At 38.8% G+C, this 18792-nt stretch overlaps 1 protein-coding gene across 4 annotated transcripts in view; it reads right to left on the bottom strand.

Moving 5' to 3' along the window:
* Window positions 1-18792, bottom strand: part of LOC117217682 (multiple PDZ domain protein) — a 233891-nt gene that overhangs the window by 87204 nt on the left and 127895 nt on the right. For all 4 annotated transcript variants that reach the window (XM_076524162.1, XM_076524160.1, XM_076524161.1 and 1 more), the window contains 5 exons: window positions 17593-17817; window positions 13296-13469; window positions 11361-11522; window positions 9884-10126; window positions 6381-6611 (listed from right to left, as the gene is read on the bottom strand). In XM_076524162.1, the coding sequence (XP_076380277.1) occupies window positions 6381-6611; window positions 9884-10126; window positions 11361-11522; window positions 13296-13469; window positions 17593-17817 (1035 nt within the window). The remainder of the gene's footprint in view (window positions 1-6380; window positions 6612-9883; window positions 10127-11360; window positions 11523-13295; window positions 13470-17592; window positions 17818-18792) is intronic.

Genomic DNA, 18792 nt, shown 5'->3' with positions numbered 1-18792 from the left:
GTATGAGAAATGCATTAACCCTTTGCACTCGAGTGATCACTCCGAGGCACCGCTGAAAATCGTTCTATCACGTTCCAAAATAATTTGTACATTATCAAATTTATTTATCATCAAAAGCTGTTCAAAGCAGAACTGTTGTACGAGTCGCAAGAATCGATTTCATATTCATAAAATACCCCGAGTCATATAAAATGAAAATACCGTACGTCGAAAATACTATCGTTTGGATTTAAAGTTAAACTTTCTTTAAATGCAAATGAATTAGCAATTAAGTAAGCTATATATATATATATATATATATATATATATATATATATAAGTTAATTCCGTTCAGACGTAAAAATTTTACGAAAACCACGAAAAATGTTGATTAATTAATTTAAATTAATTTCTTTTTGCTAGAGGCTGCTGTACCTTTAACACTACATTTGCGGAACTCGTCAAAATGGCGAGTCAAAATAATTTACAATTATTCATTCGTAAAGATACACTTATAAGTTATTTATTCAATTTATATGTTACTTACGGCAAATGTTTCTTAAAAATCAGAATAAATGTCTTATTGTTACTTTTATAAACTAATATAAAACAGCTGTTTTTGGGCTCTGTAAATCTAGTGTTAATCTCGATTGCACATGTACGCGGCATCCCAATGATTGCTCACATTTACATAAAAGTAACGCTCATCATTTTCCTAATAGTGCAACTGTAGGTGAAAAAAAAAGCGAATTTATTCAAAGGATAACAATATCGTGACATCTTGACCCGCAGTAGTAATAAATAACCGGAAACAATGCGGAGATGGGAGTTCGCTGGTCCCTGTAATTGATTCGTGTCGAACGACTGTACAAAAGGGAACGAGGAAGGTGCTGATCAAAGCATCGAATGTTCCTCTCGCAACTATTTAACTTCCGTTTGCGAGGGGTGTCTCGTATAGACGCTAATACACCGGCGGGAATCAAGAAGCTCCACGCCTGCACACGAGCTTCGGATCTAAACGGAGGAACGGTGAGAACAGAGTCATCGAGTCGAATGCAAAATACCGAATGCGATCGTTCTGTTCAGCTACTCTACCAGGCAACTTTCATTCACTATTACAATCGTTTTGTTCAGTACTTACTTAGTCGTTGGCCTGCATTTTTCGATATACCCGTTCCGCACGAAACGAACCGTTTCATATATCAATTTTACGTTTTATGCCCGCGGCTCATTTCTCTCTCTCTCTCTCTCTCTCTCTCTTTCTCTCCTCTTCTTTCTCTAGCTCACTCTCTCTCTCTCTCTCTCTCTCTCTCTCACTCTCTCTCTCTTTCTCTCCCCTTCTTTCTCTAGCTCACTCTCTCTCTCTCTCTCTCTCTCTCTCTCTCTCACTCACTCTCTTTCTCTGGCTTAATCTCTCTCTCTCTCTCTCTCTCTCTCTCTCTCTCTCTCTCTCTCTTCTCGCTTTGGCATTCTGACACACGGATGGATCAGCCCTGGTCGGAGGATTCGCGCACTCTCGTGGTCTCGTGCGCTTGGGGAACGAGACGCACGGTTTTCGTGTATCGTTTCTCACTGCTTCTCCCCGACCATTTCCACCGAAACGGCGAAAAAAGTACGATGTTTGAAGATCGAGAACTTTTTAGCCGAAGCTCTTCGATCGATCATCGCCACTGTGCAACGAATTGCCGATCTAGCTGGACAGAAGATATTGAAACGATCATGAAAATCGTTCGATCTGCATAGTTACCGAAGGATATCTAAAGGCAAAGCTCGGTTTCAATTGCCATTGGACGTAGATTGCTTAATAACTGAAACTAATATTATGGCGTGCGCATATACGGTAGCCTTTCTCAATAATTGTAACCTACGTGCCTGAGGATCTTTCGTTTCCACAATGTTACTAACGGTAACAATGTTACTAATGTTCTCGCCATTCTCTATACTCTGTAATATTTTGTAGTATGTTGCAATAAATCTCATGAGAGATTTTCTTAAAAAAAAACAACATCTAAAAGAACTGAAAGAACCGTAAATGAATTTTTCGAACCTCTTGGTACCTGCCCAAAGTTCATACCTTTATGCTCAAAATGACCGGTTTCACATTTATATTATTTAAAGTTGTTGTTGAAATTGTAAAACTTTTTCGTAGGAAATGACTAAATCAATATCTTAATTCGAGGATACATTGTAATGAAAGTGGTGGCAAATCTAAATACATTCAATATTGTAATTCTTGTAACACGTGTCAGCCACTTTTAGTGCTCGGTAAGTTTATTGTGTTAAGCTAAAGTGAATATTTTATAATATAAATATATATTAATAATTATATTAATTAATTATATTAATATATTAATTATATAATAATTATATAATTATATTAATTATATTATATTAATAATATAATATAATATATAATATAAATATAAATTCATTATTTTATAATATAAATATGTTTGCTAGTTCCTAACTTTACTCGGAACTATACAATGTGGTTGTTAACAATTGTTGTTTCTTTTTATATCATTGTATGCTTTAATTAACGATATATTAATTTATTACTATTAACAATACTTCAAATTGCTTGAAGCTGCGTTTGTTCGAGTAGCACTATCGTTTAACTATATCGAAAATGTAACAAAAGAAAAGAAGTGAGTGTCCATTTTATTATTCTTTATTTTGTATTTCACTATTCTTACCTAAAAGCTCGGTTTTGCTGTTAAGCGTGTTTCATTATTAATAATTTATTATTCCGTAGATCTTCGTGCGAAATAAAAATATTCTACACATCTGACTAGTATCAGGAGTCACGTTGGAATTTCTTTCTTCCTGTAACAATTTTAATAGATTATATTCGAAATTTCTGGCATTACAAATCTTATTTAAGTAATAAAAAAAAGACTGATTCATGAAAAATGTGGGCCTTGTTAATATCTGACAGCATCCTAAGTATAGCAACTGATAAATTGAGTAAATTCGTCCAGCTAGATTGACAATACTGTAACACTGTGCCACGATCCGACTTGTTCTCCAAACTCTCCCCCTCTTTCTCTCTCTCTCTCTCCCTCTTTTCTCTGTCCCCTATGATAAGGAACTCCCAGCGCTAGTCTGATAAAAGTTTCATCGAAACACGAGGGTGAACGCTCAAACTTCGAATCGAGCCGGAGTCAGCTATCGATATTGGTTCCCGATACAATTGAAACTTGCGGACTGAATGGATTGATGCTTCGACCTGAAAGTATTTGACTGTTCAAGGTCACTGAGCCGACCGTCCGCTATCGTGCCCGACACAGGAAATAAACGGCTGGCTCGTGTCGTGTCTCTTTCGTCTATGTATTCGTGTAGCACACGGTACAGAAGTTTTCTATCACGTGTCAGTCACGGCGATAGTATATTTAGCTTGAGAATTATTAGTGGACCGTGAGTTTCGTTATTGATAGCGCTAGGAGACATTCGAAGCATGACGGAACAATAAATTTCGTTTTTTCTTTTACTTTTTTATTCGCGTTGCAAAATTTTCGTCTGTAAAAAAAATAGGATTCGCGGATCATTTATTATAGTAATTATGAGACTTTATCTTGACAAGGTGAGAATTTTCCAACGAATCTTTCGGTTCTAATTAAAAATTCAATGATCGAATGTCGCTTTAAATTCAAATAGAAAAAGAGAAATTAAACGTTACTTTTATAAACATTAAGACAACGATATAAATCTTTCATATATTGAACAGAAATTCTCCCTTCGCACTAGATTACATCCAAATGACGCTTTCCAAATGTTAGAATTTACGATTACAGAAATTTTGAGATCACATTTTTGTGGACATGTATTATGATAAAAATCGTTAAAAATCTGTGCAGATATAAGCTTGTTATTTTCTCGAAGCGATATAAACTTCCAGCTGTTTTTTTATAATGTTCTGTAAACTTAATGTTAAAGTTTATAATTCTTACAACAATATTACATAATTTCACACCGCTTAAAAAACGCGATAATTAAGATTTCGATGAAAATATATAAATCAAAATAATTTCGGATGCAGTTGCGAGAAATTACAATGCGCGAACGTACCTAAACGATGTATCTTTTTCAGTGGACCTTGAAAAATCAATACTTTCCGCTCTGCGGGTGTAAAGTATTCTATGCATTTTCGATACGAATTGCTAATTGCAATCGAATTTATACGAAGAGAGGTAGCATCAATGATCAACTAAATATTTAGCGAGTACTTTGATTATCCATTTCTGGTTTCTGTACATTGGCTGCCGCGGTCTCAGTTAATTCCGAGCAATACAAATCGAAATTATAAGCCCAAACATTTCGTCAGCAGAACGAAATTACGGTGTTAACGAACGCGCGCGGCGGCGTTCGGTCGCTGTTTATTTGCTTGCATAGCAGTGAATTACGTTCGCAGGGCAAAAATCGATTCAGATTGCCGCATGCGACAATTACCAGTCGCGCTGACGATATACAGGGTGTTCTAACAGGCGTGACACAAACGGAAGCATATTTCGCGGTTCGTTGAATTCTGAATCGCGTTTTCCATTTTCGTCGTCGTCGTCGTTGCTGTTTTATTATCGTAAAATACATATACCGGAAAAACTGACTCCGGAAGTACCCCCTTCGGCTCGTTACAAAGAACCATACAAAATTCCGTAACTAATTAATGCTATTGTTTGCGTTACTACTTCCCAAAAAGGGATCGTTCGACGCGGTCTCTCGGAACGACCTGAACAATTCCACGTCGCTTCGCGCTATAATACAAAAAACTCGCTTTTCGGTGACAGTACAGTCGAACGTGGTCAGAACGAAAACACAGGTAACGGGAAACAAACAAACGTAAAACAAAACAAAACAAAACAAAACAAAAAGCGCAGGAGAAACACAGGGTGTATTAGTCGGTAGACAACAGAAATGAAAGGAGGACGGGAACAGGGAGTCGTGGAAAACGTCAAATAAAAATAAAATAACGTGTACGGCACCCTATTTATTATCAACAACTCATACACGCAACGAAAGATTTATTCGATTTTTGCAAGAAGAAAAAAAAGAAAAGAAAATTCTTCCGTTCCTTACGCTACAAGTACCATACTCTAAAACGATTGTTCGACGCGCAAGCGTTAAGCTAGAATCCGAACGGAACCGAGAATCCTTTCTAGACGCTGAACAAAACGCATAACGATTTACGCTGGTCAATAATATGCAGTCTTACGCGCGTTCTCGTCGAGCTGGTGCAAAACAAAAATGGGAACAAAAGGAATTAGCAATACCGCGTGCCGTGATTACAAATAAAGACTCTAGGACTGTAATAGAACGATACGGGAATATGGTGGTAATACAACAAATACGGTGTGAACAAAAAAGAGAAACCGAACGCGCTTCTGGTCGCGTACCGTATAAAAGTCGAAAAAAGGAATCGTCGATTCCAGGCTTTCTCTTCTCTATATATAAAATACCTTCACGGTTCTCGATAAAACTAACTTGAGCATTCGATTCCATCGCGAAACCATCATCGTCGCTGTGCGAAACGACCGGGTCGCCTCGATAAAATCTTAGCAGTCGACGGACGGACGGATATATAACCTAGGATCGTCCTAGAAAATACTCTACTCTCTATTCGGAGCTCTAGAAAAAAGAAAAAAAAAAGAAAAAGAAAAAGAACAAGTACTCTGATCAAGTGAACAATCGATCGATCATGGTGAGTTCGGCTGCCGTACGATCGTCTCGAAGACACGCGAGTCGCGAAAGCAGTATCATTGTTCCAACAGAGGCTGAATAATCGCGATAGGAATGATGGAACAACCATAGCGACCACCTGCCAGCTTTTAGGTATCACTGTACGACCGATCTCTTCGTTGTTGGCTTCGTCGAGCACCGACATGCTTCACAAGTGACCTTGCGTAGCCTCGACCCGGATCCTTCATAGTGGAGAGCAGGATTTCTGAGACATAGGGTACCTCTGATTCCGTTTCAGATTGCTATAGTCTCGAGATTTTCAATGTCCAGAAACTCGAAGGATTCTGCAAAGATAGAGAATCGAGAAGGTAGTCCCCGATCTGCTCCCCGCTACGGCGAAGATCTAGAAGAGACCAGTTCCCGACGAAGACACGGTCGGACGGGTCCTGGAGCCTAAAAAAGGCAGTCGCGACAGTTGTTCCATTGTCAATTAGATCGAGCAGTGACACGTTAGCCTCGAGTGGCGCTTAGAAGCTCTCGGATTTGACGAGATTGTGCTGATGCTTCAATCCCTCGATCAAATCCATGTGATGGGGCGGCTCGATTACGTTCACTTTGCGCTCCCTGAAATATTCTCGCCTCTGTTTGTGGCTATCCAGAATCGAGCAGGCGGTCGTCTCGTTTTCCCTATCTCTGCTCGGTTCGATCCGATCGTCCTGATCGCTCACCTGGACAATACTGTCTGGGATGGGCAACGGCTTGGCCACGCCGATGCGAACGGTGCCCTTCGGCGCGCCCTTCAACGCCTGCACCGCCTGGTCCAAGGTCGCGTTCTCCAAGGCAATGTCGTTCACGAACAGGAGCCGGTCGCCCGGTATCAATTGCCCGTCCACCTGGGCTACGCCCCCAGGAACGAGCGATCTTATTACTATCACAGTCTCGTTGGGGTTCATTGGATCCTGGAAATGGCAGACAGGTTCCTTGTTGGATCAATCGTTCCCTACACGGCTAGCAACCCCGGCCGAACTCAGGGTCCATTTCGATTCCCTACACGTTTCTCTCCAGGGTTATATTCGGAAAAGCTGCTAGATTCGGCTAGAAATGGGGAAAGTATGGCGGTGAAGGAACATTAACCCTTTGGAGTCTATCGGGACATACGTGTCCCACTTATATTTGGGACAAGTGTATTAATATACACTTAAAACAATTAAGTACGTTAACATTAATATACAACTTGTATTAATATTTATTTCGAACGCCTGTTGTGAGAAATGAATCCCGTTTTTTTCCACAATACACAAATATACCGGTCTTAGAATGCATATCATGCATATATTTGTTTACATGTCCCAGCCCTTTGCGTTTAAAATGGATATAATCTACACTAATAAAATCAACATTTCTTGTTGTTAGCATCTACATGTACGTAAACCTTGACTTCAAATACAACGCAAATTAACGAAAAATAAAGCGGACTCCAAAGGGTTAAGAACGAATGGGAAATGCTTTACCAAGACTCTCCACTCCTTCAGCAGTGCCAAGGCACATTCCACTCCTTAAAATTCCCTCTCTACCATTCTGTATCCACTTCTAGCCAAATACAGCAGCTTTCACGCAACCCTGTTTATCTTCCATTACGTATTTCAACTTCAACACAAGAGCGATAAACCGAAGTATATTCGTCGTATGGGTTCGATTAGACCTTGAGTCCGCCATATGGTCGATTGTGAAACTGTAAGCCGTTCGAGAGTCAACAGAATGAACGTGGAGCTGGGCTTTTCAATCTTACACCTGGCTCTATTTTTAAATGATTTATATCTTCCACCTGTAGAAACGAATGCGTTTCCGATTCTAAGGTACAGTGATTGACAAAAATAATCAGGCGGATATTTTTGTGAAATATAGACTATCAATTGTAAGTTGCGATAGTCTGAATTAGTCCAACCCTTTTACTGTTTCAACCCCTTGCTTTATTACATCGTGTGAAACTCGTTATGAAGATTACAATTCAATAAATGTGGACGTTGTGTTCACGTCATTTAAATAGAAATCAAATTCTACTCCTCTGTTATCAATATTTAAACGTCGATGTAAAGGTTGACATACGATAAATGTAGATTATATTTTCATGTTAGAACTTATTATAGATAAAGAAGGAATAGTAGCTGTGAAAGAAATTGCAAGGGGTTAAATTTCAGCTGCTCACTTTGTTGCAAATGTTTACACACGGTCTGTTTGGAAAGTATCCTTCTTTCGAAGATATCTTTGCATCTGTATGTCCTATTGAAACAATATTGTATTCATCGTTTAGGCTGAGGGTCGATTAGAGAGAATTTACTGTATATTCAAAAAGGTAATCGAAAGTGACGGAATATGGGTCTATGTCTATCACCCTGAGACAAAAAACCAATCTTCCGAGTGGGAGACGGTTGGAGAACCACGACCCTACCCCCAAAAAACGTGACGCGACAGCTGGTTGTAATTACGACGGATATAGAAGAAAAGTGTTTCCGCGAGTGTGGAAGATTCACTGGAAAAAGGTTGCAGGACATAGAGAGGGACATGATTACTATTGAGGAAGATTAACCCTTTACACTCGACTGGCGACTCCGAGGCACCAATAAAAACTGTTACGTCGCGTTTCAAAACAATTTTATTAATCAAATTCGTTTATATTTAAAGAACTGTCGAAAGCGCACGAGTCACAAAATTCAATTTCATATGTTCAAAATGCACCAGGTTATATGAAATGAAAATACCATGGGTCAGAAAAACTATATTAAATTTTGCGTTAACTTGGCTTCGAGTGCAAAGGGTTAACGCTTTCGTCTGATTATGCCACAAAGCACGATACTTTCCGGACAAACCACGTAAAATCCATTGTATAAAAATGCAAGAGGTGTTAACTGAATACAGTGAAAAATAACTCTAAAAATCAGACTGTACAATTAACAAACGCTGTTTAAAGAGAAAAATATAAAAATATATATCTTGAGATTTTGAAAAGTTATGACCTTGGTTGAAAATCCATAAATATCTGTAGCGTATCTACTTCTTTAAAACTACACTGTTTCTTCAGAAATATTTTCAAATGTTACTGAAAGCAATGGAGATGTTCAAAGTTCCTTATGTTCAAATAAAGATTTCTAACGATGAGCAATGATCTACTTGATGGTTCAGAAACGACACGACTCTACTTCTTGCGGAATAGAAGTTCAGTAATTTCTCCCAGAAATGCCAGATTTCGGGTAGCTGTGAATTTCCCTGTGCGAAATTTAATTGCGTAATACGTAATTTATTACTACGTCAATGCTAAGGATCGACGGAGTCGGTCAAGCGCGTAATGCGGCACGCGGCGCGAATTCCTGGAAAACAACAAAAAGTGGTCTGTTTGGGTGTGAGTCGAGTAAGAAAAACCGCGGTGCTACAAGGTACAGTAAATTCTCCTTAATTCGCGGTCAGAAGATACGATTATTCGAGCCTTGCGGCTCGTTTTTATAATTGTTGACATCCGTAACTATAAAAACCAGCCGCAAAGCTCGAATAGTCGTATCTCTTCTTCCCAAATTGTCCATTTTTCTGCACAATCTGAACGCGTAATACGTGACCGTCGAATCGTGGCATATGGCTTCCGAATTGCCTTCGAATCGTGTCACGTGGCCTCCGAATTGTGGAATATGGCTTCCGAATTGCCTTTGAATCATGTTATGTGGCCTCCGAATTGCCTTCGAATCGTGGAATGTGGCTTTCGAATTGTCTTCGAATCGTGGAATATGGCCTCCGAATTGCCTTCGAATCGTGGAATATGGCTTCCGAATTGCCTTCGAATCGTGGCAAAAAATTAGAAATAAAAAGGTTAAGTCATCGTTTCAATTTTAACATTACTATGTATTCGTATTAATTTTTTGGCGACTGCCCCGAGTTTCTATAAAAACGAGCAATGAGATCCAAAGAATCGCGACTTAGTATTCTCAGATCTGCCGGTTTCAATTCCGACCTTCGAACATTTCTGGGAGAAATTACTGTGTACTCAGATAATAATTTATCGCGATTATCCTGATATAAATTTTAGATCCAAAGGACAGCGTTACCGAACAAACAACCGGGAGTTGTTTTTCAATAGTTGAGAAGAATCGTTTGAGAAGAAAATATAACGATTCAGCCATCTTCGGGGTTATCGATATTACAGTACCGACTGAGGGAAGATGCGAAGATCGTTCGTCGACGTTACCTGATAATCCAAAATGGAGAACCCAAGGCCCCGCTCTCCCTTTACCAATTCAATGATCTGCGGTTCGGAGCTCCACATCGCAAGGCCAGTCAGCGGTTCCAAGGAACGTGACTTCATCTTGTTCAAGCTGGCATCGGTCACGGTAGCAGTGGTGGTCGTCGAGGCCAACGAGCCATCGGACTTCGCTTTAACAAGTCGGTCCATCGTGGGCAACAAGTTCTGCAATGATCCGCCCAGAATGCTCTGCGTAAAAGAAATCGGACACCGTTTAATGCGAAATTATTTGAAGGTGTATGCAGTATTCGGCGCCAGTTCCGAGAATGATTCTTCATAATCGTATGAAATGAACAATCGGCATATAAATGTTCCTCAAGCTTCGATTTTTAATTATTAACCAATCGGAAGTGGCATTGATAAAATTTTACTTCTAACTTGCAGTTATTCTATTTTTAATTTTCGTCTAAACTGCTATGAAAAATCATCTACAATTATGCTCCCATTCTGTGTACTCAAACGTTTTTAAATAGTTTACGAAAGAATTAATAAATTTTGTTCAACGCAATCTCCGTGTTACACTGAACAAGGTTACACTGAACGAATGTAATTAAAGGATAAGATCAATGTGAACAGAATTCGTTTAACCCTGGTGTATCGTTCGGTGGCGGTACAGCGTGAAAACAAACTATTAGCTTTTAAATTATAATATTTAGTAAATAATACAAATTGATTTAATACTACGAGTTTGTATATAAAAGCGTTTTTATTGGTTTACAAGCATGTTTTCCCTCGGGTTTACAATGTTTACCCGGGGGAAGGTACAGTGTTGCGCCCTTCGACGAAGAGAATATTACAATATCATCGTAGGACAGTCAGCATATATTTATATTTCTCTGTGATCTGATTGTTGCAAATTTAAAGGAATAGTAGCAAATATAGAAACACGTAAAAATGCTAAAAGTTAGTCATACAATAATAATAAGTTACGCTATATTACGGATTAGGAATTGACGTTAAATAGAAGAAATGCAAATAAAAAATGAAGATGATACTTTAAATTACGACTAAAATAAGGTTTCAAGAGCCTACGTAGTGATTATATAAATAATAATGAAAATAAAACAGTGGATAGAGCAGATGGAGTATAAACAACGAGTAAAAGAAGAAAGTGCTAAACTAGCGTACGGCACAAAATAAAATTATGTTCAAGAGTTATAAATATAATGTTTTGTTAATTCGAGTGACAGGTAACGAGTCTCCGCGATGACTTGGATATCAACTGTGATCCAATTTCACATAGAAAATATTCATGTAACGCGTGACGCCTGAACGGTGCGCTTGGGTTAATTGAGAAACTTCTATGACACACGACGCATTTAAATATTAAGATTCCGACTTCAGGACGAACAGAACCGAGCGTACAGAGGCTGAGGCTATCATAAGCTCCATTTAAATAATTGATGAATATTCAGCATCTTACCCTGGTCTGGAACGCAGCCTGATGTTGGGCCGTGTCGATCGGGCAGAGGGGATCCTGCGACGCAATGTTCCTTCCGCAAACCATTCGAACGTGGATAGGTAATTCTTTTAACACGCTAACTACTTCCATGTGGTTAATACCGAGCAACCGATATCCGTTCACCTTGCGAACAGAAAGATACATACAGTTAAATCGAATCTAGCTTCAGAGTCACGCTATATATTTTATACTTTTCAAATAATTAAACACATTTGAAACTGTTATGATTTCGCTGAGAAACGAATTGCACAGCAATTGCACACTCATTTTAAAGTCCCTACTTTTGCAATCTGTTGTGCATTTAAAAAAAAAATGTACAGTAAATTCTCCCTAATTGTACTTCAGTTTGCAAATCAAAATGGACAATTTGGGGAGGGGAGATACGATTATTCGAGCCTCACGGTTCGTTCTTTATTGTCAACAATTATAAAAACAATCTCCTGTTCCCAAATTATCTACTTTTGTTCACAAGCTAAACGATAATTGAGGAGAATTTATTATATTGTCCAGGAGAAACCGAAGACGTTTTCCCTGAAAAATACTATGAAACGGTTCTGAAGACATTGGAAAATATTTTTTCGTGACTGAATCTATCATAGATTTGAAGATTGAAGCATCCCCTTCGCAATAACATCCCAAATGTTGACATAGTAGTTTCCGAGGGGTCCTTATACTTATTCCCCACTTATGTTCCATAAAGAAAGCTAATAAGAGATCGTATAAAAAGTTTAAGGGAATTGTCGTAAAGAGGTCTCTTCAATTTTCAAATCTATGGTAGGTTCAGTCACAAAACAAATTCTCCAATGTTTCTAGAGACATTTTAATTCATAGCATTTTCTTGGGAGATAGCCCTTTTCCAACAGTTGTTACATACAATAATATCATATAAGGAAAAAAACAATGGATTGTGAAAGTAGAAAGAAGAAAGTAGAACTTATTTTTAGGAAATTATAACAGTTTCAATATCAACGATTTGAACTGCATAGTTAATATAAAGTTCTCGATTTCTGAGACCGAGTTCTCAATGTAATACGTTTCATCGTAATTTCTCCATCCATTTGGCTCGCGGTCCGATTTCAAAATTTCTTTTATTCCCTGTTAAATTTTTCGATACTTTCTAAACGCTAGGGCAACAGAACGTAACTTCAAGAAATGAGTCTAACCTCAGAAAATATGACGCAATAAAAGATACTGTAATAAAAATTCGAATGGAACAAGCACATCTATGTTCGAAACTTTTATGATAGAATTTCGCAGGGAACAGAATCATGGATAAGCTAAATTTTCGAAAATGTCATAACTAGACTGCGGACTTTAATGCAAAATAAAAATTGTTTGAGTTGATTATAAATGTCTTTCCCCGTTTCACGATTTTAATAAGACATACGTAATATAAAAATATATTTTTAAATTTTGTTTTTAACAGTTTGACTGTCACGCGAACAACCTCGACAATTTCATAGAAACAAAATATTTTATTTAATCAAATTAAAATTGGAAAGTTAGGGTTGTGGGACATCGATTACTTTTTAAACACTCATACGTTCAACGGATCTTAATAAAATTAGGAAAATGAAATAAATTGGCGTAAAAATTAATTTTCCATTCCGAGGAAATAATTCCGTCACCCATGCATGAGTATTCAATTCTGTTGAATAATGCATAAGATCCGCAGTGCAGTGATAACCAAACGGTCGAAACAATCTTCCTCGAAGGGAATCAGACCATCTCGAACGCGTTATTTCCGAAACACCGCGTATATAATTTCATGTTAGTCGAATAACCGGGCGCGAAAGTTCGGGTTAGTATCAGCTTCCCGGAGGCGTTAATTCGAATTACATTAAGTCCGAGACAGCATACTGAAACTTTGGCTCGTGAACGGTATTCTAACGTTACCTCCAGCAATTCGTCCCCGGAACGCAGTGTTCCATTCTGACCCACGGGCCCTTCCGGCAGAATCGATCGTATATAGTGATGGGGTCTGACTTCCTGGCCGTTTTCGACGTCGACCGTTCCCTCCAAGCTTATGCCAAGACCGCTGCCCTCCGCGAATTTTTTCAACTGTGCCACCTACGGAAAATCGAAATGGAAATTCAGTAGAAATTCTTTCCATAACTTTCACAATTTTTGCTTTGCGAATGACAGTTATTGTAGAAATACAGTAAATTCTCGCTAATTGACGCTCAGATTATGCGCAAAAACGGACAATTTGGAAAGAGGAGGTACGATTATTCGAGCTTTTCGACTCGCTTTTATATAAATAACCTTGTCAACAACTATAAAAACGAGCCGCAATGCTCGAATAATCGTATCTCGTCTTCTCAAATTGTGCATTTTTGTGCACAATCTGAGCATCTACGTTTTTCTGTGATGTATCGAACGTGGGAATAGACAGCGATTGAAAAAGAAAGGGGAATCGAGGCGTCGATGAAACTTGCAGCACCGTGTTTGTCTCGTTTTCCTTATTGAAATAACATCAAAGACGTTACAGAGTTACGATTTTAAATACAGCAAATTCTTGCTAATCGACGCTCAGATTGTGCCCAAAGTGTTCACTTTGAGAAGAGGAGATACGATTATTCGAGCTTCTCGGCTCGTTTTTTATATACATAACATTGCCAACAACTATAAAAACGAGCCGCAAGGCTCTCGAATAATCGTATCTCGTCTTCCCAAATTGGCTATTTTCGTGTACAATCTGAGCGTCAATTAGAGAGAATTCACTGTACTATCGCAACAAGTTGAAGCATGAAACTTCAATCACTTGTTGGAAAAGTAATTACGATCGTAATCATATCGTTCTTCGCGTATCAGTTTAATAAGAGAAACGAGACGGTACAAGGGTAGAAAGTTTGATTCTTGAAGAACTAAAAACGAGCAAGTTCAAGTTTTGATTTAAAGGTCTGCGCTGATGTCCAATATCGCGCGTAAAATTAGTCATGAAAATGAATTAGGAAGTCGAGAAGTTGCAAGCAAAAGTTGCGTTTGCTTCGCTTGCATTGGCACGAGTCTCGCCGACACCCGTCCCCTCGATGATTCGGTCACCGAGCGTATTAAACGCTCGACTGGTTCCCCAATGGTGGGGATATAAATTTGTCAGTCATGGTAGAGATCTTTTCGCCGGTTATGGAGAGAACACTCTGCTTTGAACGTCGCCTCGAAAGAGTCGCGAAATTCGTTAACCGGTTATTAACGCGATCGGATGCAACAATCGTTTGATATTGCTTGTCCGTCTGGTTGATACGAATTTCAAACTATGCGTTACATATTGTGGCGAAATATTATTTACAACCGACAAGATGAAGCGTGTTAATCATGTGCGAAGCATTTACAGTGAGCCACAAAAGTGTTCGTACACCTTTTAAAACGCAATAAATTTTCCAGAACTGACTAAATGACTTGAACTTTTTTGAATGACAGAGGGACTAGTTTACTAGACGATGGCTAGAACTATTTTTTTTTTAAATTTTCCTATTACTTGGAAGGAAAAGAAAATATTAAATAACCTTGTTTTTAAACTTTTTTCATCCGAGCCTGTAACGAAAATTTAAAAAATGCCTTTCGTATTGTATATCTGATCGAAAACGATTAACCCAGAGTCGAGCTTGTGCAGGTATTGAAGGATATTAAAAACTGCACGTTTCTTCCAGTTTTCGGTGAAAATCGTGATAAAGCTGCGATTTTTGCGATCTTTAATTTATTGTAACTCATAACAACGCGTGAATCGATTTCGATAAAATTTTCAACACGCATACAAGTTACCGAGATCTACGAAAGACATCTTTTTAAATTCTCGTTATAGGCTCGGATAAAAAAGTTAAAAGACGAGAGATTTGCATTTCTTCGTCATTCCAAGTAACAGCAAAATTGAAAGAGTAAGCATTTCGGTAATCGTGTACTAAACTAGTCCCTCCATCGTTAAAAAAAAAATATTCAAGTCATTCAGATCAGTTTTAGAATAGTTATTGCATTTTGAAAGGTGTACGAACACTTTCGCGTGGCCGATTGTATGTCACTGCAGGTCTTCGCACCATTTCAGTAACAATGATAATATTGAAACATTTAGTGATCTTGGGATCGCCGGCCACCGACGACCCCCGTGGCATTCAACGTGTTGAGACCATTTGCAATTCCATTGCCTGCGAATCGACGCTCTTGACGACAAACGTGCACAGTCCTATGTACAGTGTACTCTGTCCTGTGTACACTGCTAGAATTAGGCATTATTCGAATTGTTTCGAATCAATGTTTCCGCAGGATATTTAGCCGAATACATTCTTGATGGTCGAATACATCAATATTTATTTGTTGCTTCCATTGCGGTAGAACGGTCGGCTATCCGGCTCTACAATGCTCGAACTCTCCGCTGTCCAAAGACATATATGTGCCGCATGTAATCAGCACAATGCAACCCATATATGCAAAACCAATTCACTGTACGAAACAACGAAGATGAACTCTAGATGAATACTAATTTCAAAATAACTTTCGATGACAATTCGACGAATATTATTAAACAAACGTGTCGAAGTTTGAAAAGTTCTATTTAATGGACAAATCCATTTCACTCTGAGTGTACGAGTCAAGGTCACGTCAAAATTAGCTATATAGGAAGAGGATCGTTAACTGGCGTTTATACAAAAGGACCCGCCGTCGGCTCTAATATGAGCCGTTTATTTTGAAAGTGGCATAAGTCACTTTTTCAAAAAAATTGAGTTAATGGTAACGCTAATTACAATTGAACGGTATCTTTTCATTTAAAAAAAAAAAAAAAAAAAAGTGACTTATGCCACTTTCAAAATAAACGGCTCATATGAAGTGATAAAATATCAGGTGCTCGTTTCAAAAAGCCACGCCAAGTTTGACGTGACCTTCACCCGCCCACTTTAGGTGAAACGAATATGACCGTTCCGTAGAACTTTTGACAGTGTGACACTTTTGTCTGAAACATTGTTTTCAAAAAAATCTTGGTTCCGAGATCATCGACCGTTCCTAGACTCTTAGGGAACCATCTTTCAAAGCTATTAACTCGGATCTCTTAAAAAAATCACGTCGACTTTGATGTGACTAACGATCTGTCCATTCAAATTCAAACAGTTAACGACCGTTGAATAGAATGTTTAACACTAGATTTACTCCACCCCCGCCGAGTACTATAAATCCTTAAAGTTTTGAACCACTTTTTTTTAACACACTATTTAATTTGTAATGTAACAGATTAAGAAAGTAATGGAAAAAAATATCAAAATTTAAAAAATATCCTTTCCAAGTTACAATGAAATTGAAGAAAAATTTCTGAATACAATTGAAATTATCGTAGACAAAATTTGCGAACTATTTAAATTCCTTTTGAATATTGTTTATTTTACAATAATCCATTATAACTACAGGGTGTCCCAAAAATGTCTCGTAATGCAGAAATGGGGGTTAGCTGAGGTGATTTGAAGCAACTTTTTCCTTATCGAAAATGCGATCCGCGGCTTCGCGTTTACGAGTTATTAAAGAAAAGCCTGGACCAATCGGAGAGCGAGTGCGACCAGCGCTCCGCCCTTGCGGCCAATCTCGCGTCGCACCGGCCGTATGACGCAGCGGCGGAGGTCGCGAGGGCGTGGCGCCAGCCGCACTCGCTCTCCGATTGATCCCGGTTTTTCGTTAATAATTTGTAAACGAAGCCTCGTAGAACATTTTCGCTAAGGAAAAAGTTGCTTCAAACCACCTCAGGAATCCCTCATTTCCGTATTGCGAGACATTTTCGGGACACCCTGTATAATAGGTAGAAGAAAAGACGGAAGAATGTGTAAATATCATAATAATATCTTTTCTAAGAGTTAAAAGAAATTTATATGGCTTTTAATACCAGGTTTACGGAATCCGTCAAAATGACGGATATTATTTATTCAATTTATATGTTACTTACAGCAAATGTTACAGTAGCACTTGTTAAAAATCAGAATAAATATCTTATTGTTATTTCCGTAAACTAATATAAAACAGCTGTTTTTTGTGCTCCGTAAATCTAACGTTGATATCTTCACGATTTTACGTAAAACATTTTCTCCGAAGTTTCGAACTTTCCGAGCCAATCGATCGTTCCGAAACGTTTAGAGTATCCGGCAGCTTTGGCGAAGTTAACGAATGAAATGGCTCACCGTGCGTCTGCAGCGAGCGCGCTAACGAATTTCGAAATACGTACCACGATCTCGGTATCTGGACCGACGATTTTCTGCCACTTGGACTTAATGGCAGCCCGGATCTGCGGCGTGAGCTCGCTCGATGGATCGCTCAATAAAGCTTCGACGTTCGCAGCGTCGTCCAGCTCGTCGGACGTCCTTTCACGATCCCCTTCATGGAGAACCGCGCTGTCCACCGTTGTATGGGACTCGCCTTCCGGTTCTATTTCGGTGGTAGTTTCGCCGTCCTGCGACAGAACAGATTCCCCGCGTAACGGCCGATGGACAGATCCGACCTTCGATCGGGTTATAAATCTGCGTCTAGACGCCGGACCTTCTCGTCCTGAATGAATTATTTTATGTATCGGCGGATTCCACCGATTCTCGGTCGCTGTGAAATATTAAATCTTGTCCGGCGCTCCCCGCGCGCTTAGTATGTAGGTCACAATCCCACGGACGCGAAAAGAATTTCTTCACGTTCATTAATGACCGGCTGTAAAAACCGCCACTCTCTATTTTTAACCTCGTTAAGTCCGTGTTTCAAATTCGTCTAGTTTCCGTTTCTAGGTTTCGTTGTGGAACCTATGTCTCGAAGTTTTTATTCGCAAGCTCTACGGAATTCGCGAATTCGGTATTACAAAATTGAAGGAATTTTTGTCATACTTTAGGAACCACTGACTTTTACGTGTTTAACCGTTCGAGTCCCGGGGGTCATTGGAAAAAACACGGTCGAAAAATGTCGAACAGCGCGATAGCATTTGTCTTGATACGCGTGCTAACAATAAATATTTCAAGTTTTGTTCGAGAAAAATGATCGAAAAGATAACAATGAAATACAAAATGTGTTGTCGGTAAATTGAGCGTGCTACTTCGATTTGCAAATGTCAATCGAAGTCAATGTTGTCTTCGGTCTGTGAGCCAGTTGTCCATAGCGTTCAAATGTCCTGGGACTTTCTGACACAAAATCGAAACAGCGCGATCGCGCTGCTTGGGACTCGAACGGGGACTCAAAATAACCCTCGAACAGTGGATCTTTCTGATAAAATATAACCGGGTATACTTACGTATCTTTTTATTTATCAATTTTTGTGCGATCTTTCTCATGCGATTTCTTTGTGCGTTTTTTTTCTGCGGTCCCTATCTACCGCACACGAATAGGTTTGACCGTTCTCACGTACTGCATACAAAAATCGTATAAATTAAATCACAGAAAAAATCGCATA

This window comes from Megalopta genalis, chromosome 8 (genome assembly GCF_051020955.1).
Source record: "Megalopta genalis isolate 19385.01 chromosome 8, iyMegGena1_principal, whole genome shotgun sequence".
Lineage (NCBI taxonomy): Eukaryota > Metazoa > Arthropoda > Insecta > Hymenoptera > Halictidae > Megalopta > Megalopta genalis.
The sequence above is the reverse complement of the archived record's forward strand: the minus strand, read 5'-3'. Positions and strand labels throughout refer to the sequence as shown.